The following is a 24,921-nucleotide window of genomic DNA, read 5'->3' as shown; positions in this document are numbered from 1 at the left end:
CATGTGTAAGCAATTGGAAGTAATATATTTTCCTTTAACGTTTTTGTTGCCTTGGCTTTTGTGTACTACGTGGTGTAGAAAATTTACTCACCTGTCCGGTCACACTAAGGTCGAGTCACTTTTGCTGTCAGCATCTATCGTTATGATCTCTCTCTCTCTCTCTCTCTCTCTCTCTCTCTCTCTCTCTCTCTCTCTCTCTCTCTCTCTCTCTCTCTCTCGTTATTTGGCTTTACCTTAACTTCAGCATCTGAGATTCTCTCGCTTATCTTGTCTCAGATCTGCAGCCTCACCTTCCTTCTCCCAAACATCAAGAGCAGTGCTACTTTCCCCTGTTCATCAGAGGCGGGAGTGGAATGTCGGCGTGTGACGTCACTTGCCGGCGCGTCAATGAAAGTGCTTGATTTTTCCATAATGTAAATGAATCAGGTTTGCTCAGGTTTACGAATATATGAGGGTGTTGGCCTTTCATAATACAGATCAAAGACCCAGAAAGAAGTTGTTTTGATTTCACTGAAGAATTTCTTAACTGATGTTGCTGCAGAAAAAGTATCCTGTTTCAAGAAGATTAAGTTGTCTGATTTGAGATCATAAACTGGCGTCACTCCTATAATGGCCATCGCCTCGGCGTTTGGTGGTAAATGCACGTGTTCAAATGGCTGAAGTTACGATTGATTTTTTTGTTTCAAGCATGGTACGTAATTCAGATTCATACAGCGGGAATGATGCTAAAAATCTAAGTTTTAATTGGCTGTAAATTATTGTAAATGATTTCTCTGCGTCTTGACATGTATGAACTACAAAATAACGTGGTCATGGCCAGCGTATAGCACATTTAATCGCACACTTTGTCGGCGATTAGAGTAACCCGTTTTCAAAAGAACTTTTTTGTTTGTGTTTATACATGTACTGTACATTTTTGTGTGCGTAATTGACTTTAATGCTGACTTTGTTGACTAGTATGCTTCATTGTAACCCACTGGTGCATGCACCAGGCTGCAAAGGAGTATAGAATTTTTTTATTTATTTATTTATTTATTTTTGCAAGACAGGGGTTCGTTAAATTCATTCTCAAGCTCTTCTTTTAACCTAGCCTGAAACTTGCATGAATGTAAAAAGTGTCATGGCCGAGTTAATTGTATTAATAAAACAGGAAGTTCCCATAAAATCTTTGAAATACAACTAATTTACGCTTCATAAAACCAAGCAAATGGTTTTATAATGATTATTTAACGCACAACTCCTTTTCCTTGCGTCTTAGTAATTGCAGAAGCTGTAATTCATTTAGCCGCTGAATGCTGCAAAAATTTGCGAGAAATTTTGTTTTGCAAATCGATCAGAATTACAAACTGCTTGATATTTCATGCTGGCAATATTTCCTTTCTTCATCATAAGCCTGAAATGATGGTGATGTCGCGTTAAGGTTATAGATTGCGTTCTCAATCTTTTTAGTTAAATGCATTGTATCTACCGTATCTTCATTAGAATAGTTACATCAGGGAGTTATTTCACACTGGACTCCCCTTCGATTCTCATTCTCTCGACCACATTGGAGAGAATTTGGAGAAATTATTACCGAAGAAAGAAAGAAAGCGAAGGAGAAAACTGACTTTCCCTCCACTCGCTGGATATCTCATTGACGTAATGGATCGTTTCTTTGTGGAGTAGATCCTGATTACAGTCCCTTAAATTAATCATCCTATTTTTTTGTTTTTTTAGTAAAAGCGAACTTAATTCAACCGATATCAATTCATGTTTTAACCAGTGAAAATTTATAACACAAAATGTTCTTACAAGTTTATGATTGCAATGCGTCTAATAAATAGCTGTGTTTACGACAAAAAGAAAACTTGTACCAACTTCCCTTTTTAGTCAGTAAACTGGTGTCATCAAGAACTATAGTTTTTGCTTCTGCGAAATTAAAACCAATATGTTTTCTAAGGAGTTTAGGGATCATAATGGCGCGATCAGGTCAAGTCAAAGGAATTAGGAAAAAATGTAATTTCGGCCATTAGATCGTTCGTTATAATTCATATGGACTGTAGATATCTCTCTCACAAGTATTTAGAATAGTGGCCCCATAGCTACAGATTTTTGCTCTGCTTGCTCAGTGCGTAAATATATAACATTTTAAAGACATAATTACTCAGTATCAAATGGAAAATTATTTCATTTTCACCATTACATGTAATTATTAAACGCCTTTATCATTCTTTTCACCAGTAATTCATTTTCCCTCAATTGCTTTTGTATAGATAAATAGAAAAAGCATTCATTATCACCATCATCCTTCCTTCAAGTAACGGAGTATCTGCAGTTTCAATTTTCTCAGATATTGTTGTCCTTCTTACCCCACCTTTCTTTCATGCCATCTAACCAGCACTTTCTCGCACCACCTCTCCCCCTTCCTCTAGAAGTATTATTATTATTATTATTATTATTATTATTATTATTATTATTATTATTATTATTATTATTATTATTATTAAATAAACTGTGTTCTTGTCTAGCTTCTCGCGTCATTCCATCGTTAGACTTGTTAAACTACGAAGGACATGACACGCCTCTTGCCTCAACCCACTTTCCTCAGAATGGCTGTTGTCTACATAATTTCACAAGTACTTCCTTTACCTCATAAAGACAAAATCGATCTTGTATCATACAAAATTATCCCTAAAGTACTTCAGCATTCTCCACACGACACCTCTATGTTTCGTCAAATGCTTTCCCTTTACGTCAAACACCTCACACGTTGTTCATAATGAACGCAGTCTTCAAACACTTTTTTGTCACTCAGTGTTATTAATTACTTTTCTCCTCTGTTCTCTCTCCCTTTTTAAGAGAGGGAAAGTAAATCTGCCCACCTCATCCATCTTTGGGGCTCTCGTCTTTCATCGCGAATGCCTTGTCAACTTTAGGCAACTAATCATCCAGTCATCTACTATGGCATCGCCACAATGTAATCGATATCAGCTCCTGGTTCCTGTCCACTCATTAACTTCAAGTCTTCCTTACATCATTCTAAATTACTTCCACTTCTGTTCTTCGATTATCACGAGTTCCATGCTCTCGGCCATTTGAAGGCTTTCACATTGTGCAGAGCGGCGAGACTGCTATCAAGTAACTGCAGGTTCCTTACATGGAAGGTTAAGTGACTGCTGTTGCCCGCAGATGGGTAAACGACCTTTGATTGATAAGGTTTTGCCCGGCTCTAAACAGCGACTCTTCAGTGTTTCAAACTATTGCTAAGTACTTCTCATCTAAGACTGGAATCTCATGATATTACCTTGTACTCTTGCCTACGTAGCAACCCAGTTTGTCTTGACCAGATAATAGTTATTATCGGTGGTAATAGTGGTAGTAGTAGTGTTGCATCATGTAATAAGGTACCTAACACATTTGCGAAGAATCTGTGTACTTTCAGCCCATTTTAATCTCATAAACTATGCTTGGGAGAGCTTACTTTCTCCTTTTTTACGGTCAAAAACTCGTGACAGTATATTTTTTTCCTATTTTTTTCGAAGACGTTTGACTTTTCCATTATCATTTTGGCAAGGTGATATTTCCAAGTCCCCCTTTATTGGTTCCCTCCCGTTTAAAACAAAATAACCTTTCTTCTTTGTGTCATTTTTTTTGTCAGCCATTGAATACCTTTCTATTGTTTTTTCTATATGGGACAAAAAATTAACCACGATATAGGAACCCCATAATCCATACTCTGTTCAACACTTACGGGGTTCTAATATTCTCTCCTTTTCTTACTTGTAAATTTCAGATCTCGGCTATTTTATTGTTACTTTAATTTCTATGTTTAGTAAATTCCTATCTTTATCTTTCAGATTGAAAGGTACATTTTATTTGTTACCCATACTGCTGTAATTTCAGTATTTGTATTTGTGAGGTTTCTCAGGGAACTTTTATTCTTACAGCTGAAAATATTACTTAATAATAACACGACTTTATTATTTCCTATGCTTTTTTCGTAGTCTCCATGTTATAAATCTCAGACTATACTGTATGGCAGTTTCTAGACTGGAATTTTTTTCTTTGTTATCAAATTGCTTGCCCTATCCAGTCACCAATAGCAGCTGTCTTCAGTGACAAGAGATTCGACTGTATAACTCCTTGAAGCTTGCCGTATTTTCCCAGTGATGATTTGGATAAGCATTTGTGAGGCCATTAGATTTTTCGTTAAATTTCCCTTCTTAAAGCTAAGTTTCTATCTCAGAGTAGTATTAGTGTATCTCTGGTCGCTTGTATTTCTTAACGAACTGTCGTACCTGAAGTTTATCTTATATGGTTTTATGATTCTGAGTTGCTGTCCACCAATGTTTATTCTTTTCTTTCCTAAGAATATCGCATATTTGACTGAAGCCTTTCAGTGCATGAAAAATACTTCGCCACTTTGAGAGAAGCATTTGTCGAAAATAATATTAGAAACAATACTTTCGTCTTATGGCAAATAATGTGACAAGGAATGATTTTATGAAGCGTTACATCACAGTTCGGTTCGATGACTAATGAATTTTCATCTATATACTGTAATCATTCTCGATCTTGACTTCGTATTCGTTGCTAAAGTCTTCATCGTCATCCCCGTCTCATTTGTTGAATCGAATAAACTCTTACATTATTAGGACTAAAAGGTTTAAATGAATAAGAATTTAAATTCGTTGTGCTAAATGTGATTTTTTTGCTGGTCAACATCTGGCACACGTGAAGGTATTAAGTGTCTGTGGAAAGATATTCATACATATTTATAATTTCGTCTCTGCAAGAAGAATGTTAATCATTAAATATATTCTATACCAGGAGAAACACAGATAAAAACAAAGGAAGAAAATCCCTTCTGGCCGCCCAGGGTCATCAACCTCTCCCTTTAGCCGATAAGAATTCGGCCCCCTCAGTCAAGTACTACATTTCCTTTCCCCTAGCTGCAATAAGGCCCAATTTATTTCATTATCTGCATCATTACAACTGGCAAATTGCTAGAGAAAAGACGTAACACCCGAAAGCAGTTTTTCATGGGATAAACGCATTTACAAAACCACCTGGACTCTACAACATTCCTTGCATAGTTCACAATTTAACAAATGTGTTTAAGTAAGAATAAGAAATCATTGACCATATGGTAATCCCTTTGCCAAAAATATGTATACACAAACACACACACACATATATATATGTGTGTGTGTGTGTATACATACACAGTGTTATGAGAGATGACCGTAGCCCATTTTCATGCATATATATATATATATATATATATATATATATATATATATATATATATATATATATATATATATATATATATATATATATATATGTGTGTGTGTGTGTGTGTGTGTGTGTGTGTGTGTGGATGGGTGTGTGGTTGTGTGGTTGTGTGTACAGTACATGTGTATATGAACAGCACAATGAATGCAAAAAGCTGAGTCATGTTTCATGATGGAAAGCGCTTATCGTTTATTTTTCTCTTTTGCAGCTTTTACTATTATTTTTTTTAACTGAGTGCCACCTTGTATTTCATTCACTAAACAACTCTGTCAATGTGATTGAAGAAACTATTACAGTCCGTCGAGTAGTTTTCCTTCCATTTATTGAAATCTCTAGACTATTTTTTTACTTCCTGAAATATGTCGAACGCCAAGGAATTTTTCGTACCTGAAAACATGCTGTGGGCTTATGTGATAAGAAATGTTCCGACTAAAATTGCACACTTTTCTTTACATAATGAAACTGTATTAAGATGAAAATGAAGTAAGAAGGAATCCATGGCATCGATTATGAAAGCTCAGTCACTTTGTTTTGGATAGGGCAACAAGTTAATCGGCCCTTTAGTACCTAAATATTTCCTTGAAATAACAGATCCGTGGGGTACTTATACAGGTGATTTACGGATATCACTCGGGAATGAAGAAATCGAAATATGGGCTGTCGTTTAAACGCAATTCATTAATATTAACAGCTGCTGTGGGCAATGTAATTCCAAATTGTATATGCTGTTTTCGTTGATTTGGTAATCTTTATCCGTTAATCTTTATATGGCTATTTTCATTTTGTTTTTATAATCCTTATCTGGTCTTCATTTTTCTCCTCTCTCATTCACGGTTTTGCTATTTTGTATTTTGTGAAGTCTGCCGGTCAAGTTATTGGCCTCTTCTGCTCGAATTGTGTGAATATGTAAATATATTAAATAGGAAACGTAGTCATACGTTTAACTGGTAGCATAGGTGTAGGTAATTACTGGAAAAGAAGGTAACATTTAGGAAAGAGCGCATCTCAGTGTAACCTCTGCAATATGGTTTTAAAGATAAATCGCCCTATCGTCTAAGAAAAGAAGGCACTAACTTATTCGTGTGATGTGAACAAGGTGAAATGTCAGTTCTTAAAGTTTAGTTTTATTCGTTGACTTGAAGCCAGCAGACGTCAACATAAACAAAAATAAAATCGGGTATTCTGTCGTAATAAAGGCAATTTTCATTTATGCAGCGTTCCCGCCCTTACTTTTGCTTTGGCTTTCTTTCTCCTCGCCATCAGGTGACCTTTTGGTTACTGTCCCGATGAGTTAAGAGATATTCCCTCCATCCCTCACAAGAAGAAGTGCTCCCATTGTTTTTAATAAAGAAATGGCTTTCTACAACTTAACTCTTAAATTGGGCCCAGCTTCTATATTTGTTTTTTTTTTTATCCTTCGTCTTATTAAAATGTGGGCCCATTGCATCTTAATAGATTGACGTCATTCTCCTTTCTTCTTTTTTCTGCTCATTTCTTCCTTTCTGAAAGACGTTGTAAGGGCATTTAGCCATTGGCCCAGTCAGCGTCTACAAAAAAAAAAAATAAAAGTTAATTAAAATAAAAGCAGAAAACACGATACTAGTATTGAAAGTGAAATTTAGGTTGAGGATATTTTCCGTGATCGATCTACGTTTCGAATGTTACTGGTAAATGGTTATTAGAATTCTCTAAGCATATCGTTGGATATTTTCTAAACTTCAGTAGGCTCAACGAGATAGGTTATAAAGGGGTGCGTTTATACAGCGTCATTGGTATTATCATATATTTCCTTAGATATAACTTGCATGTCTTGTTCGAGTATTTCTCATCCAGTAATTCGTTATAATTACTCTCTCAAAGTGGTTCGATGCGTTGTGTCATGAAGCCTTTGAAAGTATGTGCTTGAAAGAGATGGCATCATGAATTTCGGCACTCGAACGCTATGTATTTGTTGTTGTTGTCCCCAGCAAGGGAATTATGTTTTTAGTTCGGTTTTCTTCTTTTATCTGTTTCTTAGCAGGATGATGCAGAAACACTTTGTAGGTTTTTACAAACATTTTTACCAAAGGTAGTCCTTGTGACTACAACTTTTAATACGATTTTGGGAGAAACTATCTGGAAAGGAGACCTTTCATTTTTGCGGGGGCGGATGGGGAAAGGGACTCTGATTGCTCAGCCTTGGTAGAGGTTTGCCATCTCCGAACGCTCTTGTTTTATGGGATGTTCATATGGAAATGGTTAACCAACCGTTGGCCGCTGAAGATAGGTGTTTACTAGTTAGCAGACATAAAGCATGCAAGTGCATAAACAAACAGGAAAATAATTTCAGCGTAATCGTGCATTCTTTCACGCTAATTCATGTGAAAAATAATTCTACCGTTTCGTATTTCATTAATCTTCACAGCTACTTAGATCATCAGATACATACTAACATACATACATACATACGTACATGCATACATATATATATGTGTGTAAATATATATATATATATATATATATATAAATATATATATATATATATATATATATATATATATATATATATATATATATAATATATATATATATATATATACAGGAATTATGTAGGTGTATATGTGAAAGTACGTGTATGAAGAGATGGATACATGTATATGTATGGTATTTATAATATACATATTTTTCAGATGCTGAATGCGTTTGCGTTTTTGTCAGTTCTTCTACTAATCATCGAAAAAACAGTCTCTCAAGAACATGGCAACGCTGCTCCGACACAGGTACGGTTTACACTTATTTTTATTTCCTTTCATGAATATTTATATGTAACATCTCACGATTATACCAACAAAAGATTTCCATTTATGTGTAAAGTCGTCCTCAAGATTACAGATTAAGTAAGTCAAACTTTAGGCAAAATGTTTCTCTGTCATTTATTATTTCTGTCGATTCCAGGGATATATCCAGAAATGTTTTAGGTTGTGCTTAACATAATAGTGGGGAGAGAGAGAGAGAGAGAGAGAGAGAGAGAGAGAGAGAGAGAGAGAGAGAGAGAGTGTAATGATATCTAGGAAATAGCAGCCGAATATTAAAAGACTAAATAGAATATGCAAAATTCATAGCAAGAAAAGACCTAGTTGAATTATGTGCTATTAACAGAAAGTTGTACGTTACGGAGGGAAGCAAAAAAGTGGACATTTTACATATGTATGTATATATATATATATATATATATATATATATATATATATATATATATATATATATATATATATATATATATATATATATATATATATATATAATGTCCTCTTTTTTTCCTGTGTGTGTGTGTGTGTATTTCTATTCTTTCTTACAAATTTTTCTCAGATTATAATCCTAAAGTCATCATTCTACAGTAATGTATAATATAAAGCAATAGAAGGAGACGTTTTTATATTGTTCTCCTGTATAACAGCTAGTGAAGAACAAAACATGGGTGTCACTCCATACATAGTGATTAATGAGTCAGTCTTGGTTGTTTCTTTATTATATGCTCTGGAAAAATCAAATTGCTCCTACTGATAGGCGTCCTTCTGTTACGACATACACCATCAGTGCCACAGTAACACCTTTCTTAACAAGTAGCGATGCATAAAAAATTTTCAGTGTTGTTCATACGTATTACCTACCATTGAGGTGTATATGTAGTCCCAGCAAACAACAAAGAGTTGTTTTCTGAAACAGAGAAACTCTCAAAGAAATGCTTGTTGTCTTCACTGCAACAGACAGGGATGTTTGACAGCCAAAATTTTTAGGTCTGTCGCCCATTCTTTTTTCAATCTCCTTTTTTCAGGTTTATTTAGCACCAACGAGAGACTCCAGTAAAGAGGACGAATATTATGAAGACGACGCCAGTTACTCTTTCAGGTAAACAGTGTATGGTTTATTTGATATGCTAACTAGTGGAAACCTAATCAGTTGACTAATATGCAGTTTACCTATGTTCAAGCGACTGGCTCCAAACACATAATTATTGAGTTTGATGTCATGCAACTTTTTCCGCCATTCATCAGGTGGTGGCTATTGGTGTATTCTACTAATAAAATGGCACTCCCTTCATCAGACAAACCAATCTGGACAAGAGGCTGAGCTTATTGCTTGGTAGTACTGGTTCACTTACGATCCGTCAGTGAACGGTAAACCTGCCTATTTTTCTCGCCACTTTACTAATGGTTGGGCTCATGATACTAATGTTACCTCTGCGAAACTTAACTTGGCCTTTAACCTCAGTTGTGCAATGAACGTTGCACTGACGCTCTAATTCCTGCCACAATCGGTTCCCTCGTGTCCAGTTCATTTGTTGGATCTGTGCTTACTGCACAGGATGCTTGATCTTTGTTTAGTCTATTTGATTAAAGTGTCTATCACTGTCAGTTAGTATTATCTACTTTTGGTGCTGTAAACCCCATTCTACTGAATTTTGTGTCCCTAACTATTATGTTTGTTACCCACCAGTCTTTCTCGACTTTTCAGTCTCATGACGAAGTTCTCTGTATTGCATTTAAGACCTGCAGCACTCTGCGTGCCTGCATCCTGCTTCAGTGAGGTCTTAGCTTTTTCTGTTTAAACATCTAGCAAGCACATGTTCCTTCTAACCCTTCACACGAATGATATTGTCCTTTTTCTCAATGGACTTCGTTTGTCAGTGTTCACTCAGTACAATGACAGTAGTATAACTCCAATTATTAGTGAAAATCAGCTAGTCAGGTATTTCATCTCAGCTCTATGGCTTATTTCGGAGAAAATAGTTATCTTGAAAAATCTGTTCTTTTATACTTTAACTGTTTCTTGACATATATGTGCTTAATTTCTTCTTGACTGCATAAATTCCATGTTGCAAGTTCTTTGGTCAATTAACTGAATTGTCACAGTGGTCAAAAGTCTGTTTTACAATATTTTCCTTTCATCTTGCCCTACGTAACATATCCATGTTCCTATATATGTGTAGCTAGGCTTTTGGCGCTTTGTTACTGTTGGAGGTCATTAAATTATTTCAATTTCGAATTCACAACCACAATGAATGTCAAAATATATTGTGTATAAAATCCTTATTTTACTGGGTAGCCAATGAAACTGAGTAAAAATATTGTTCCCCACAGGCTGAATTTTAAAGATACTGCGCTTTAGTTTATATTTGCTCTCCGTGATCCCCTGTGCCCTTTAATCTTGCTTCTTTGTATTTTGACAGGCTCTGTTTCCTGTGATGTGAGGCCCCCTTGAAGACTGTCTTTTAACCTGTAGTTTTTCCCAAGTTCTAATTCAACAATTTTTCCCGTGCATTTGCCCTGTTTGTGCCCAGATTTCTAGCATTTATAGCATTGTTTTACATGATATGTGTTCCTTCTTAACTTTGGCGAGCATTGTTTGAAGCCATTTTCATCTTTTGCGAGAGTTTTTTTGATGAGTGTTGGTTATTGCCTTCATGGATATGCTTTGACATTCTCTTCATCTAAGGGAACGGTTTAACCTAAGGATCTTTTTCTTTTCCACCAGCTGCAATCTTTGTTTCCTCCCTTCCTTTCATTTTTCTTATTTTCTGTTACAGGTGGTAATTTTTCTGTAATATTTATGTCTTCCTTTTCCCCCAAGATCTTTTTTCTACTTTTTTTAGCTTGTAACTTTTCTCCATCGGAAAATTCCATGAGTAATGGGCCATCCATTTCCTGGTTTGTCCATGCTACTAGAATTTCACGAATTGCTGAAATAATATTTTTCTTCCAATTTGAATCTTTCAGTTCAGTCATTTGATTTGAGAACTAGTATGTTCTTTTCTTTAGTTTTAATTTGTCTGCGTAACTAGTTTCCTCTGATTTTGGAACCGTATTTTCCACTTTTAGTTTTCTAAAAAGAAAACTATTGTGCCGGCTTTGTTTGTCCGTCCGCACTTTTTTTCTGTCCGCACTTTTTCTGTCCGTCCTCAGATCTTAAAAACTACTGAGGCTAGAGGGCTGCAAATTGCTATGTTGATCATCCATCCTCCAATCGTCAAACACACCAAATTGCAGCCCTCTAACCTCAGTATTTTTATTTTATTTAAGGTTAAAGTTAGCCATAATCGTGCTTCTGGCAACGATATAGGATAGGCCACCACCGGGCCGTGGTTAAAGTTTTATGAGCCGCGGCTCATACAGCATTATACCGAGACCAATGAAAGATAGATCTACCTTCGGTGGCCTTAATTATAAGCAAAATCCATAGCCCTTTGCAACTAAGCCCCGCCCACTGCACGCCAGTGATTGGCTAGCTCACGAAAGGGGAATGACGTCACTCTAGTTAACAGTCCAAAATGATTGCCAATTTGCCAGTACGAATATGACTTCGTTCGGTCATGTTGAGTTCCGTGCATGAACGATGACACCACAGATTTGAGTCCCGGGAATTGTGAAGTCTGCAATTGATATCTCCGATAAAAGATATATTAATAAGTTATATAATATTATTACGAAGATCTTGGATCATTCTGTCTGTGCATCTTTTTTTTTATTTTGGTCATGCGCAGCCTAAATATACAAGCATCTTGCTTTTTTTTCTTTAAATTGGTGTTGGCCTGCATAGCGATTCCATATTAATAGTTCCGATATTAGGGTATTAATTCATCATAATCCTGAGTGTCAAATGTTAATATCATTGTAAGATTAGGCCTACATATAAAATATATATTTACAAAAGGGATAACAAATTATATTACTGTGATGAGTAGATATAAGGCTGCTGTAGCATTTCTATGAAAATGAAGATACTTAACGAGATAAAAAAAAAATAAATGATAGTTGAAAACGTTATTTATGAGATGATCCAAAGCAATCTGCGAATAGTCCATGATTCATTTGCTTTTGGGGACATTCTTGTAGATGACCCTGTTGGACAAAAGGATACATAAGAGTCTGTAAATTCTCTCTCTCTCTCTCTCTCTTCTCTCTCTCTCTCTCTCTCTCTCTCTCTCTCTCTCTCTCTCTGTTGTTAGGAGAATATTCTAGCGTAGACTATATTCACAAAGATCTCGATTACTTTTAACTAAAACAAATGACCAAATTTCAATTAACAGCAGTAGGCAGATAATTCTTTACACTAGTATTTTATGAATAGGTCTATGTTTATTCTGCAGTGTTAGGCCACCATATGAAAAATTTTCGAAGACACTACAAGCACCATAACAGCAGCAACAGCAACAAGAATAACCACAAGAGCCACAATAAAACGGCTGAATATAAGATTGGGATAGGCCTATAATCCAAACGTCATAAGTTGCGTAAACCGACAAAGGAACGCCAGCTTCAGTCTGTCAATGATGACCCAGTCTTCATGCCCGTGGATGTCAAGGAGGTATGCCTTGGCGGCCAGCTTGATGACTCGTTGGGGCCCCCTGTAAGGCCTGGTTAAGGGCAGTCGACGGGCGTCCACCCTGACGAAGACGTAGGCACAGGAGTCTAAGGGGGGTGGGCTGTAGGTGGTGGTTCTGTCGGTGAAGGTCTTATGGCAGGGCGCGAACTTCTGTGCAAGTTCCCTCAACCTTGGGAGGGGAGTGTCGGCGCCGTCGGCCGATGGCGGGAAGAATTCTCCGAGAACGGCCAGTGTCTCCCCGTAGACTTTCTCTCAGCAGGGGAGGTGTCGCCATTTGCTTTCGGTGTGGTGCTGAGACCCAGCAGGACCCAGGGGAGCTGTTCCTTCCACCTCTCGTCGGTGCATCGTGCCATGAGGGCTGCCTTAAGAGAGCGGTGCGCTCTCTCGACATGCCATTCGCTGCAGGGTCGTAGGCCGTTGTGCTGTGTAGTGTTGTACCCATCAGACGTGTCAAGGAGACCCAGAGCTCTGATGGGAAAGCTGGACCCCTGTCTGTAGTGATGCTGTCTGGCACTCCAAAACGCTGATCCAACTGGAGAGGAGGGCCTCTGCGCATGATGCTGTTGATGCCTCCTCCATAGGGGTTGCCTTGGGCCAGCGGGTGGAGTGGTCTATGATCGTCAGGAGGTATCTGGCTCCTCCTGACTGAGGAAGAGGCCTGACGATGTCGATGTGGATGTGGCCGAAGCGCCGACGAGGCTGGGGGAAGTCGTCGACCCCGGATTCTGTGTGCCGGGATATTTTACTCGCCTGGCATGGGATGCAGCTCCTTGCCCACTGGCGGATCTCCTTGTTGATGCCATGCCAGACGAATTTGTCAGTCATGAGGTGCGCCGTTGTGCGCCCTGATGGATGGGGGAGACCGTGGATTATGTCAAACCCCTGCTTCCTACTTGAGGCGGGTACTAGGGGGCAGGGACGGTCTGTGCTGGTGTCGCAGAGGAGAGTTGTGTTCGAGTTTCCTAAGGGCACGTCTACCCACTTAAGAGCCATCACTGCCGTTCTGTAGTCTGCCGTCTCTGGGTCTGCTGCTTGTTCTTTTGCTAGGTCTTCGTAGTCGATGCCGAGGTGAAGGGAATTGATTTCTACTCTCAACAGAGTGTCGGCTACTGGGTTCTTCCAGCCAGGGACGTAGTTGATGGTGCATCCGAATTCGGAGATGGCGGTCAGGTGTCACTGTTGCCTTGTAGACCACGTGTCTCCTGGCTTTGCAAATGCATGAACCAAGGGTTTGTGATCTGTTAGGATCGTGAATTCGGTCCCCTTCAGCAGGTACTTGAAGCGTCTCATGGCCTGGTAGATAGCCAGCAGCTGCCTGTCGAAGGCACTGTAGCGGTTCTCTGCTGGCAAAAACTTGTGTCTGAAGAAGGCCAAGGGTTGGGGGACGCCGTTCATCAGTTTCTCGAGTACTGCACCGCAGGCAATGTTGCTGGCATCTATTGTCAGTCTGAGGGCGGCTGCGGGGTTGTGGTGAGTCAAGGTAGTGGCATTGGCAAGGGCTGTCTTTGTATCTATGAATGCCTGCTGCTGCAGAGCCTCCCAGGTCAGTGTTTTTTACTTGCCCTTCAGGATTGGTGTCAGGGGGTACATAGTGCAGGCAAAGTCTGGGATGAAACATCAGTAGTAGTTTATCATCCCGAGAAACTCCTGAAGGGCCTTGATGGTTTGTGGTTTCAGGAAATTCTCTATAGCTTTTACTTTAGAGGCTGTTTATCAGAGGCCTAAACTTTGACAGCATAATTAGTCCTCTAAAGGCTCTCTGATGGTAGGCTGCGGCCATTTTTAGTCCGTTAATGGCTGGGCCAAAACCGCACTACCTGCCACTCCTGGGTCACCAGTGTGGGGTTCAAGAAATGTCAGAAGTGAAAGACTGATTCTTTATTATTCTCGACAGGTGTTTATAATGCAGAAAGCGGACGGAAAGGTAGCGGGCGACCTGAGGCCCCCCGCTGCGTCCTTACAGAAATTGTGTTTGTTAACAGGCATAAGAAGACATATATAATGCGTTACAGAACATGTAAAAGGCAGATATATATATCGGCGGAAAATCCGTACAATGAGATACATAAAGAATCTGAAATAATAACAAGTAACAATTATATGATGTGATTAATGTACATATGAGGAGCGAAACACAAGAATGGAGAGGCAATTTGACACCCTTACGCTGGTTTAGTAGAGCGCAATCACTGCTTGTCACCCCACTGAATTTGTAAACGATTGCAGTGAAATCGATTTTATGACTATTAAAATGTAGTAAAATTTCCTAAAATCAGTATGAAATACCAATCTGCATAGCTCTGAGAAAGTCTATGTGTTTAAGTTTAGAATGGCAAATACGCTTGACAATATCAGATGGTAACTATTATTGTCCTGTAATTCAAGTGCACCAATTCAAACGCAAGACATTCCCTGTGTCACCTCTGTATTCAGGTGAACCTCATTTCGAAAAACAACATTGCAGAATCGCGGAACACTCCTGACTTCATTCATATTTTCCTGTTTTTTGCCATTTTTAGGGAGATGCGTATTATGATTTTATTTCAGGGGATAATATAAGTTTTCTGTTGATAATTAGCAGAACGTATGTTAGTTTGGTAAAACTACCATTGCTAAATTAATGAAGATGAAAAGAACCACAGATTAACCAACTTTTCGAAACCATTGCCAGCCAGTCACCTTCAAGGGATGGTCGTGACGTAAGCAGTGGGCGGGGCTTAGCTGCAAAGAGCAGTTAATTTTGCTATATATGATGTACAGAAAACTCGATTGCGCCAAAGAAACTTTGGCACATTCTTTACTTGTTTACTTATGACATTCATTGTTTCTTGATTATCATTTATCTCAAATTGTTTTTCTTCCATGGTGCTGACTTTTGTCATGAAATAAGCATCGCTTTCCTGAGACTCTGGAACTTCAGATTTTTCTTCGTTTATTGACCAGGAACCTTTCATTACTTCACACTGTTCACAATCAAAGTGAAAGAATTTGGCTACATATTCACCATCACTATAAATACCATAAATGCTATTTGATCAAATCATGTGTTCCTGTCCTCAGTTCCTTTCTGATTTTAATAAATGTAACTCTTCTTATTTACCCTCAGTCCTTTTCAGCAGTTGACACTTGCAGTAAATAGCATATCAAACTCGTCTCCTTTACCTTAAGGCAACCCTCTTCCCTTATATTTAGGGCATAATATGTTCACAACACATGCGATAATGCTGATGTATTCACTGCTTTGTAATCCTTAACCCTAAGCTCCAGATACCTACCCTGACATTGGCCATGCTGCTTAATCCACTCCTAAGAATCCAGGTCACATTCCAGTGTGATTTTCATATAAATATTGATCTCAGTACTCGCACCTGTCACTGAATGAGTGAAGTTATGCATTTTCAGTTATTTTTCCATTTGTTGAAAGCAAAAATAGAATTGGACATGATATGATTTTCATATTTATTTAAACATCATCCTAGTATTCATACTTTCTATGACTCAAATATTGCCATTGTAAGGCTATTCTGAGCAAATACTACAGCCTAGCATTTTAATGAAGTTGCAAAGGTTCATCTTCAATATTAACTTTGGAAAAGAGGTATTTAACACAGATGTCCATTTGGGACAGTCAAACAACACTTGGATTGTGATGAACAGTGATTATTTAAGTGTTTTTCTACATTTTGCCTCATCAATACTATTGAAGGTTAATTCTGTATGCCTAATTGATTAAATTTAACCACTTCATGACAATGGTGTTTTTTTTTATTCATTCTTAGGTACAATGTAGAAGACCCTTTTGCAGGCAACTATTATGGCCATTATGAAGAGAGAGATGGTGACCACACAGCTGGAGGTTACAACGTACTTCTCCCAGATGGGAGGCATCAAAAAGTCTCCTACACTGTGAGTGGTGACTCTGGATTTGTGGCACGGGTTGAATACGAAGGTGTGGCAAATTTTTATTCACAACCGGTTAGACATGATGTAATCGCATCACAGGGACCTGTTGCTCATTCACAGTCATTTAGCCCATCTCCAGGTGATCCCATTCATACAGAGCTCCTACCTACTCCTCAGGCTCATACATTCCGCACTAGCAACATTGGAGCTCAGCAAACACACAAAGCAGGAGCTTTTGCTGGAACTGCAGGACTTGATGCAGGTTCAGTAAGTAATCTAAATGCACTTGGTATTCAAAATGCTGAGATAACAAGTTCTCAGCACGGTGTCAAAGACGACAGCTCTGAAGTTGGAACAGATGGTGGTATAATTAATGCAGGAGCCAGTTCTGCACCCTTTGAAGGGATCCATGCTGGAAGTCAAATTGGAAGTGGTACAGGTACATTTGCCCTAGATGCTGGAAGCAGTCATGCTGCAAGTGGAGGAACTGAAATTCCAGGGAATATAGCCACAAGTTCATTTGGTGTTGGTCATGTTGGAACCACTGGCAGTCCTTTAGCAGCAGGGCACATTACTGATGGACTTTCATTAGGACAAACAGGGAGCCTTGACAGCTCTTTGTCATCTGGCCCACCAGGTAGCATTCCAGTTGGAATAAACACTTTAGTGGATCATACTGAAACTAGCAGTATCCCTGCTGGTGTCCAGCTGAATGTTGATCACAGTGGGAGTGGAGTAAACTTGGGACTTATCTCACAGAGTCCAGGAGTCACTGTAAATCCAGTAAGAGAGACAGGTCCTGTTAGACTTGGTGTACCCACATTGCAGCGACCTGTTGCTCATTCACAGTCATTTAACAAATCACCAGGTGATCCCATTCAAGCAGAGGTCCTACCTACTCCGCAGGTTCATACATTCCGCACTGGCAACATTGGAGCTCAGCAAACACACAAAGCAGGAGCTTTTGCTGGAACTGCAGGATTTGATGCAGGTTCAGTAAGTAATCTAAATTCACTTGGTATTCAGAATGCTGAAATAACAAGTTCTCAGCACAGTGTTGAAGACGACAGCTCTGAAGTTGGAACGGATGGTGGTGTAATTAATGCAGGAGCCAGTTCTGCACCCTTTGAAGGGATCCATGCTGGAAGTCAAACTGGAAGTGGTACAGGTACATTTACACTAGATGCTGGTAGCAGTCATGCTGCAAGTGGAGGAACTGAATTTCCAGGGAATATAGCCACAAGTTCATTTGGTGCTGGTCATTTTGGAACCACTGGCAGTCCTTTAGCAGCAGGGCACATTACTGATGGACTTTCATTAGGACAAACAGGGAGCCTTGATAGCTCTTTGTCATTTGGCTCACCAGGTAGTATTCCAGTTGGAGGAAACACTATCGTGGGTCATACTGAAACTAGCAGTATCCCTGCTGGTGCCCAGCTGAATGTTGATCACAGTGGAAGTGGAGGAAACTTGGGACTTATCTCACAGAGTTCAGGAGTCACTGTAATTCCAGTAAGAGAGACAGGTACTGTTAGACATGATGTAATCACATCACAGGGACCTGTTGCTCATTCACAGTCATTTAGCACATCTCCAGGTGATCCCATTCAAACGGAGCTACTATCTACTCCTCAGGCTCATACATTCAGCATTGGCAACATTGGAGCTCAGCAAACACACAAAGCAGGAGTTTTCGCTGGAACTGCAGGATTTGATGCAGGTTCAGTAAGTAATCTAAATGCACTTGGTATTCAAAATGCTGAGATAACAAGTTCTCAGCACGGTGTCAAAGACGACAGCTCTGAAGTTGGAACGGATGGTGGTATAATTAATGCAGGTGCCAGTTCTGCACCCTTTGAAGGGATCCATGCTGGAAGTCAAATTGGAAGTAGTACAGGTACATTTGCACTAGGTGCTGGAAGCAGTCATGCTGCAAGTGGAGGAACTGAATTTCCAGAGAATATAGCCACAAGTTCATTTGGTGTTGGTCATTTTGGAACCACTGGCAGTCCTTTAGCAGCAGGGCACATTACTGATGGACTTTCATTAGGACAAACAGGGAGCCTTGACAGCGCTTTGTCATTTGGCTCACCAGGTAGCATTCCAGTTGGAGGAAACGCTTTCGTGGGTCATACTGAAACTAGCATTATCCCGGCTGGTGTCCAGCTGAATGTTGATCACAGTGGAAGTGGAGTAAACTTGGGACTTATCTCACAGAGTCCAGGAGTCACTGTAATTCCAGTAAGAGAGACAGATCCTGTTAACAATGCATTTGTCGCTTCTCATGACATAAACAGTGGAACTGGGTTTGATGTAAGATCTTTTGAAGGATTTGTACCTGTACTTACTGAAAATGGAGGTCAAGGATTCATATTTAGCCAGGCACTGAATGAAGGATCTGGGTTTGAAGTTCAACAACCTGGGCTTTCTAATCAATTGACAAATGTAGCTGGTTTAAGCGATTTTGGCATACATGCTGGTGGCCTGCCTTCAATAGCACTCACTAGTGGAAATGCAGGTTTTGTAGAAGGGACTTCAAATCAGTTCACAGCTGGTGGAGCTAACATTTTAGGAACTAGGCACTCAGACTTTAATATTGTTCCTATTCATAGTGTGGGTACTGATCTAGTTGTAACAAATGAACTCTCAAACTTGGCTGAAGGTGGAAATACAGGTTTTGTAGCAGGGACTTCAAATCAGTTCACAGTTGGTGGAGCTAACATCTTAGGAACTAGGCACTCAGACTTTAATATTGTTCCTATTCATAGTTTGGGTACTGGTCTAGGTGTAACAAATGAACTATCAAATGTGGCTGAAGGCGGGGACAGTGGTTTTGAGATTGGCCAGGTACATGGAATTACTAATATACTCGGTAATGGCGGTGCCAGTTTTGGAGTTAGACCCTCAAGTGGGATAGCTGTTGCAGAGGGAACTGGTATTGGGCAAGTGGGAGGAGTGACTGGTACATCACTCAGCAGTAGTGGTGTCAACTTTGGTGTTAGACCTTCAGATGGTTTTGCAGTTGAAAAAGGAATTAGAAACAGTGGTTTTGGATTTGACTTAGTAGATGGTGAAGGAGGAAGCAGAGGAAGTGATATTAGGATTGGTCAAGTAAGAGGTGTTACTTTTGTGCCACTTAGTAGTGGTGGTGGTGTTATCTCTGAGACTGGGGCTTCACAAGAAACTGAATCTAATCTGGGATTCAGAGGAAGTCGGGGTAGTTTTGACTCAGTTGGATTCAGTAGTAATCATATTGATGAACTCTCAAGTAACCAAGGCAAAAACCTTGGAGTTGGACACTTAGTAAGTAACACTGGTGGAAAAAGTAACAGTTTTCCATCAATTGACGTGAATGCATTCACTGTAGCGCCAGAACCTGTAAAAGCAACAGACGATCTCCACATATTTCAGGAAGATTCACCTAGCCAGTTAGAGGTTATAGATACAAGTAGAACAGCACTTCATACTGGGACAGTGGCAACTGGCCACTTCAACCAAGTATCAGATTCTGATTTTCAACAACCTAGCCAGTTAGAGCTTATAGATACAAGTAAAGCAGTGCTTCACACTGGCAAAGCAGCAATTGGCCACATCAACCAAGTATCAAATGCTGATTTTCAACAGCTGCGTTTGAAACCTAAGGCCGAACTTGGTGTAACTGTAATCAATTTTGGATCTGATCTTTCACACGAAAATTTACAGCTGCAAAGCAGTCACTCATCATTTAATAATAACCATATTCCACAAGGAGTAAAGGCAGTTAAAGCCCCAACTATTATAGCTGCCACTTTACTTGGAGATGATATTTCAGGTCCCCATGAAGCAATCCTCAGGAAGCTGGTTGATGGGGCTCTTAAAGGTAAGGTGGGTAGTCATCCTGATATTAGAGTAGTACGTGTGGCTTAAATCTATCTTGTAAGACTAACAGACTTCACACCAGTAATACTGTGTACATTATGTATCCGTGAAAACATTGACAATAAGAGCTGAAAACGTGTTAAATCACAATATTTTTTTTTAATTATAAAGAGACAAATCATATTTGGCTATCTGGATGTAGTTTCAACCCAAAAAGTCAGTTTCCTTCAGAAAATTACAAATTCACATCGAGCAATTTTAGGTGATTAAATCTAGATAGCTTAATCAGACCTTTGAATTGAACAGTAACTGGTGTAAGCTATAGATATATTACGCAACCGAATGTAAAAGCTTATAGATAAAGAGTACTCAAATTCTTGACAGAGTTCAAGCCTTAACTGAAATCGCCAGTAAATCTGTCTCGCCAGTGTTCGTAGAAACTAGACTAGTATTTTTGTATGTTTATGTGACGTTAAAGCATAATGATATTTTTATTAGTAGCAGAAACATAACATCTGTAGAATAGTGTTAACTTTAGGCAGTTGCTTACAGCTGATGATGCAATGGATACAGTATACAAATAATTTATAATGCAGATATCATAAAACTATATTTCAAGTATCAGCAGTGTTTTTCCTTATATATTTTTCTCGTATCAAAAAATACTTCTTATCAGGTTTTATTATTGTACATTTTTACCAAAAGTAGAAAAATAGATTTGTTTTATTCATCTAACGGAAATTATGTCTTTATATGAGCTATAATCTCTTGCAATGGGCCAAGAGTAAATTTTAACAGTGCCATCATCTTTCTTCTGTTGGTTCAATTACAACTTTTTTTAACAGAGTGTGTTTACCTCTGTTTTTATCTAATTTTTGCTCTTACAGCTTCCATTTTTTACATCAACACCCTTTTCCACTTGTGGCGAAATATATCAGTCGCAGGCGGAGTGATAAAATCTGAAACACCCCTTCATGCCCTGCACTCATCAAAAGACACCCGGCAGCAGTCTCATAAGATCACAAATAACATTCAGGAATAAGTCCACCACTCATTACAAAATCCTCCAAGGAAATTTTCAAATTCGTGCAGCTCTATAGACGAGCTGCGATTCATTAGCTCAATTATGAGCCCTCTCGTACTTGCTTGGCATAGAGGTCTTAGCACCTGCAGTCTCACTTCTGTAAAAGATTTCACAAGCAGTGTTGCACAAATGAGGCATTGCATTGCTTCGTTTATGTTGCATGTGTTGCCCAGAACTCTGTCGAATTTTTCAGTCTTCTTTTAAGCTGGGAAAAAAAACGCTGCAGGACTTCAGAAGTAAGGAGGACCTTCACATTTTTTAGTTCTGTGACTGTTTGATTGAGATACCTTTGTTCTCAAACTTCTCCATTTCAAAATTTGGTTAGTTTTACCAGACTGTTTCTTTCACAAAAAATTGTTTTTGTGTGGGGAAGGCAAGGGTGCTGAACAGGCACTCCTTCCATTACTTCAAGATTTTCTTTTCGAATAAAAGTCTGGATTTCCAGCGTTTTAGCAACAGCAGTTTGCATGTTTTGGTAATTCAGTGTTATCAAGTTCTAGTTTTTTAGACTGCTGAATAACTGAATAATCTTCATGATTTATCTGCTTAAAGTTTCTTTGTATACCAAGGAGCTATTATAGCCTCCATTGGGGGTGGGTTGGATGTTGTCTTTTTTTGCTTATCCGGTAGACCCACGTAACATGTTCTGCTACATCCACTCTCCTTTCGACATTTTTACCTATTCACCTTGTGCCGGTGTACCGTTTGAAGCTTTTTTGCTATATCTCAACACTGAGGCACGTGTGAAGTTACGGATAAGCTGTTACTTGGACAACAGTGGGGTACTTCCGACTTCCATTATACTGTATAGATATGTCTGGGTCAGTCAGACGTTGTTTTAGCTTACTATAAAAGGGAGCAGTCTTCATCCTCAGCATAATTCCAGTCAGCAGATCTCACTCTCATTTGTTATTTCTTTCTTCTCAGTGATGAAAATCGCATTTCTAGCTTTCCGATGTCCCTATCTAGTTACACCAAATGACCCGTATTGGAAGGGTGACTAATAATAGACTTGTTAGCACCCTGTCTTGTATTCAAGCTGTTTTTATAAAAAGTGGAATTTTAATACAGTATTATAGGTGTGTGCATATATATATATATATATATATATATATATATATATATATATATATATATATATATATATATATATATATATATATATATACATATATATACAGTATATATAATTTTACACACCACAGTTCCGAACGGAAAGCCTCTAAGCATCAGATTTTATGTTATTTCCAAACTTCGTGTTAAAGAGCAGTTTTCATATCAGAGGTATATTCATCGAATCTAGTCAAGTAATTCCTTTCTGTGATTAGTTCCAAATTCATGTGATGATAATCGAGTGTCTGTGAAAAATAAACTGCATATTCTTTAAACTCGAAGCACTCTTTCAGTTTATACATATTTTAATTTTAGATTATTATATTTTTCTATGCCTTTTATATGAATAAATGCAATACTGATACTCCAAGTTTTATTATGATCCTCAAAATAACGAAAAAAGGTTAAGTCTAATGTAATAAAATAGACCATAAAAACAGGATATTTTCACCAGTGTGCACGAAGGCTAGTCGACTATTTGTGTGAGTTTGAGGTATCCAGGTATAGTTCTTGACAGTCGCGATTATTCCCATTGTGGACTCCAGTGGTAGCGATCTCAATTTACATATATACTGTGTGTATATATATATATATATATATATATATATATATATATATATATATATATATATATATATATCTATATAGATATATATATATATATATTTATATATATATACAATATATATATATATATGTATATATATGAATGTCTTTACTGCAATACAACAGTATATATAATATGACGATAAAAAGTTGCAACCATATATTTCGAGCACCTCCTTCTGTGCCATGTTTTTTGACTCTGTCACTCCAATTGGGTTTTCCACTATAGGCCTTATAAACTACGTACTGTATGTACAACGAGTTGAATATTAGGAATCATGGTAATTCCACTGGCTATCGACACTGGCCATTTGCCAGTTGCATGCCATAGAATAGAAGCAAAATATATATATATATATATATATATATATATATATATATATATATATATATATATATATATATATATATATATATATATATATATATATATATATATATATATATAATGTATATATATATGCCATAAAAGCCCAAGCAATATATATATATTGCTTCGGCTTCTAAGGCATGCAACTGGCAAATGGCCAGTGTCGATAGCCAGTGGAATTAGCATGATTCCTAATATTCAACTCGCTGTACATACAGTACGTAATTTATAAGGCCTTTAGTGGAAAACCCAGCTGGAGTGACATCGCCAAAAAAAAAATGGACACGAAAAAAACCAAGTCCAAATACCTGAGAGGGTTATTGGCTGGAGAGCATAACCAGCTACAAAATAAAAGGGCAAGTCGCGAAGACTTAAAAGGGATATCTGTCAATAAGAATTAATGCTGTTTCTAGTATAAATTCTTCCGGCGATATCAGAATGAAACGATGAAGATTTACACTTCCGTCGTAGATCTTTCTTACATGACAGTGGATTGCCATTGACAACTTTAGGTATATGAGTGTAACTATACCAGTTCAAAACTCCAGGTACCATTATATAAAATTATGCACAAAACACAGTACTGGAATATAAGCAACGATTAGTAAACTCAAAAAAGAGAATAAACTTCATACAGGATAAATGTAACAACTCTAAACTAGCATGAGCGATTCCAAAACAATACATAACAACAACAGGCCACTTATGCCGATCAATTTAAACAACTGGCATTTTCGGGAGGTTACTATTATTTGCACTTAGACTGTCCTCTCAGTTATTGTCTGTTTCTGTGGTGGGTAGGTGAGAAGAACGCCGTCTTAGCCGGTGATCTGCGAAACTCGAGTAAGTGTTGGATGGTAATTGTTAAATTGCTTGATGTATTTTCTTGGCTAATGTGTCATTGGTTTTTGTACGTAGACTTATTTCTTTCTTTAGGAAGTGTAGTAGTGGTAGTACCAAATATTAAGGAAAAATAATTTAGATGCGTTTTTATTTGCGGGAATGTGTTTGTGTGCTTTGCGCTGGTAACGGTGGTGTTGATGACGTTACGACATTTTGCATTACTTCACTTTTTCCCCCTTTCCTCCATTACGCCCCATTTTCCCTTCCTCGTCTCTCATTACTTGCCTGCCTTCCTCGTTTACTTTGCTTTTGTTGTCCTTTTTCCTCTACATTGTCCAGTCAGTATATGACGACCTTTCATCATTGTGATTTATATTTTAATCGCATTTCCGCCTAATGATTCATGCCATTGTGGCTGAATTCGGCCGGTCAATATTCAGCTCATAGCATATTGGGTTACTATTTCATGTTTCACATGTACTAACAAGATATTTATTTAGTTGAC

The 24,921-nt window shown here is 38.3% G+C and overlaps 1 protein-coding gene across 1 annotated transcript in view; it reads left to right on the top strand.

Annotated features, from left to right (window-relative positions):
• Positions 1-22,582, top strand: part of LOC136833451 (uncharacterized transmembrane protein DDB_G0289901-like) — a 218,882-nt gene extending 196,300 nt beyond the window's left edge. Inside the window, exons 4-6 of the mRNA XM_067095629.1 lie at positions 7,947-8,036; positions 9,092-9,165; positions 16,419-22,582. Of these exons, the coding sequence (XP_066951730.1) occupies positions 7,947-8,036; positions 9,092-9,165; positions 16,419-20,448 (4,194 nt within the window). The 3' untranslated portion in view covers positions 20,449-22,582. The remainder of the gene's footprint in view (positions 1-7,946; positions 8,037-9,091; positions 9,166-16,418) is intronic.
• The last annotated feature ends 2,339 nt before the right edge of the window (positions 22,583-24,921 follow it).

This window comes from Macrobrachium rosenbergii, chromosome 51, assembly GCF_040412425.1.
Source record: "Macrobrachium rosenbergii isolate ZJJX-2024 chromosome 51, ASM4041242v1, whole genome shotgun sequence".
NCBI lineage: Eukaryota > Metazoa > Arthropoda > Malacostraca > Decapoda > Palaemonidae > Macrobrachium > Macrobrachium rosenbergii.
The sequence above is the reverse complement of the archived record's forward strand: the minus strand, read 5'-3'. Positions and strand labels throughout refer to the sequence as shown.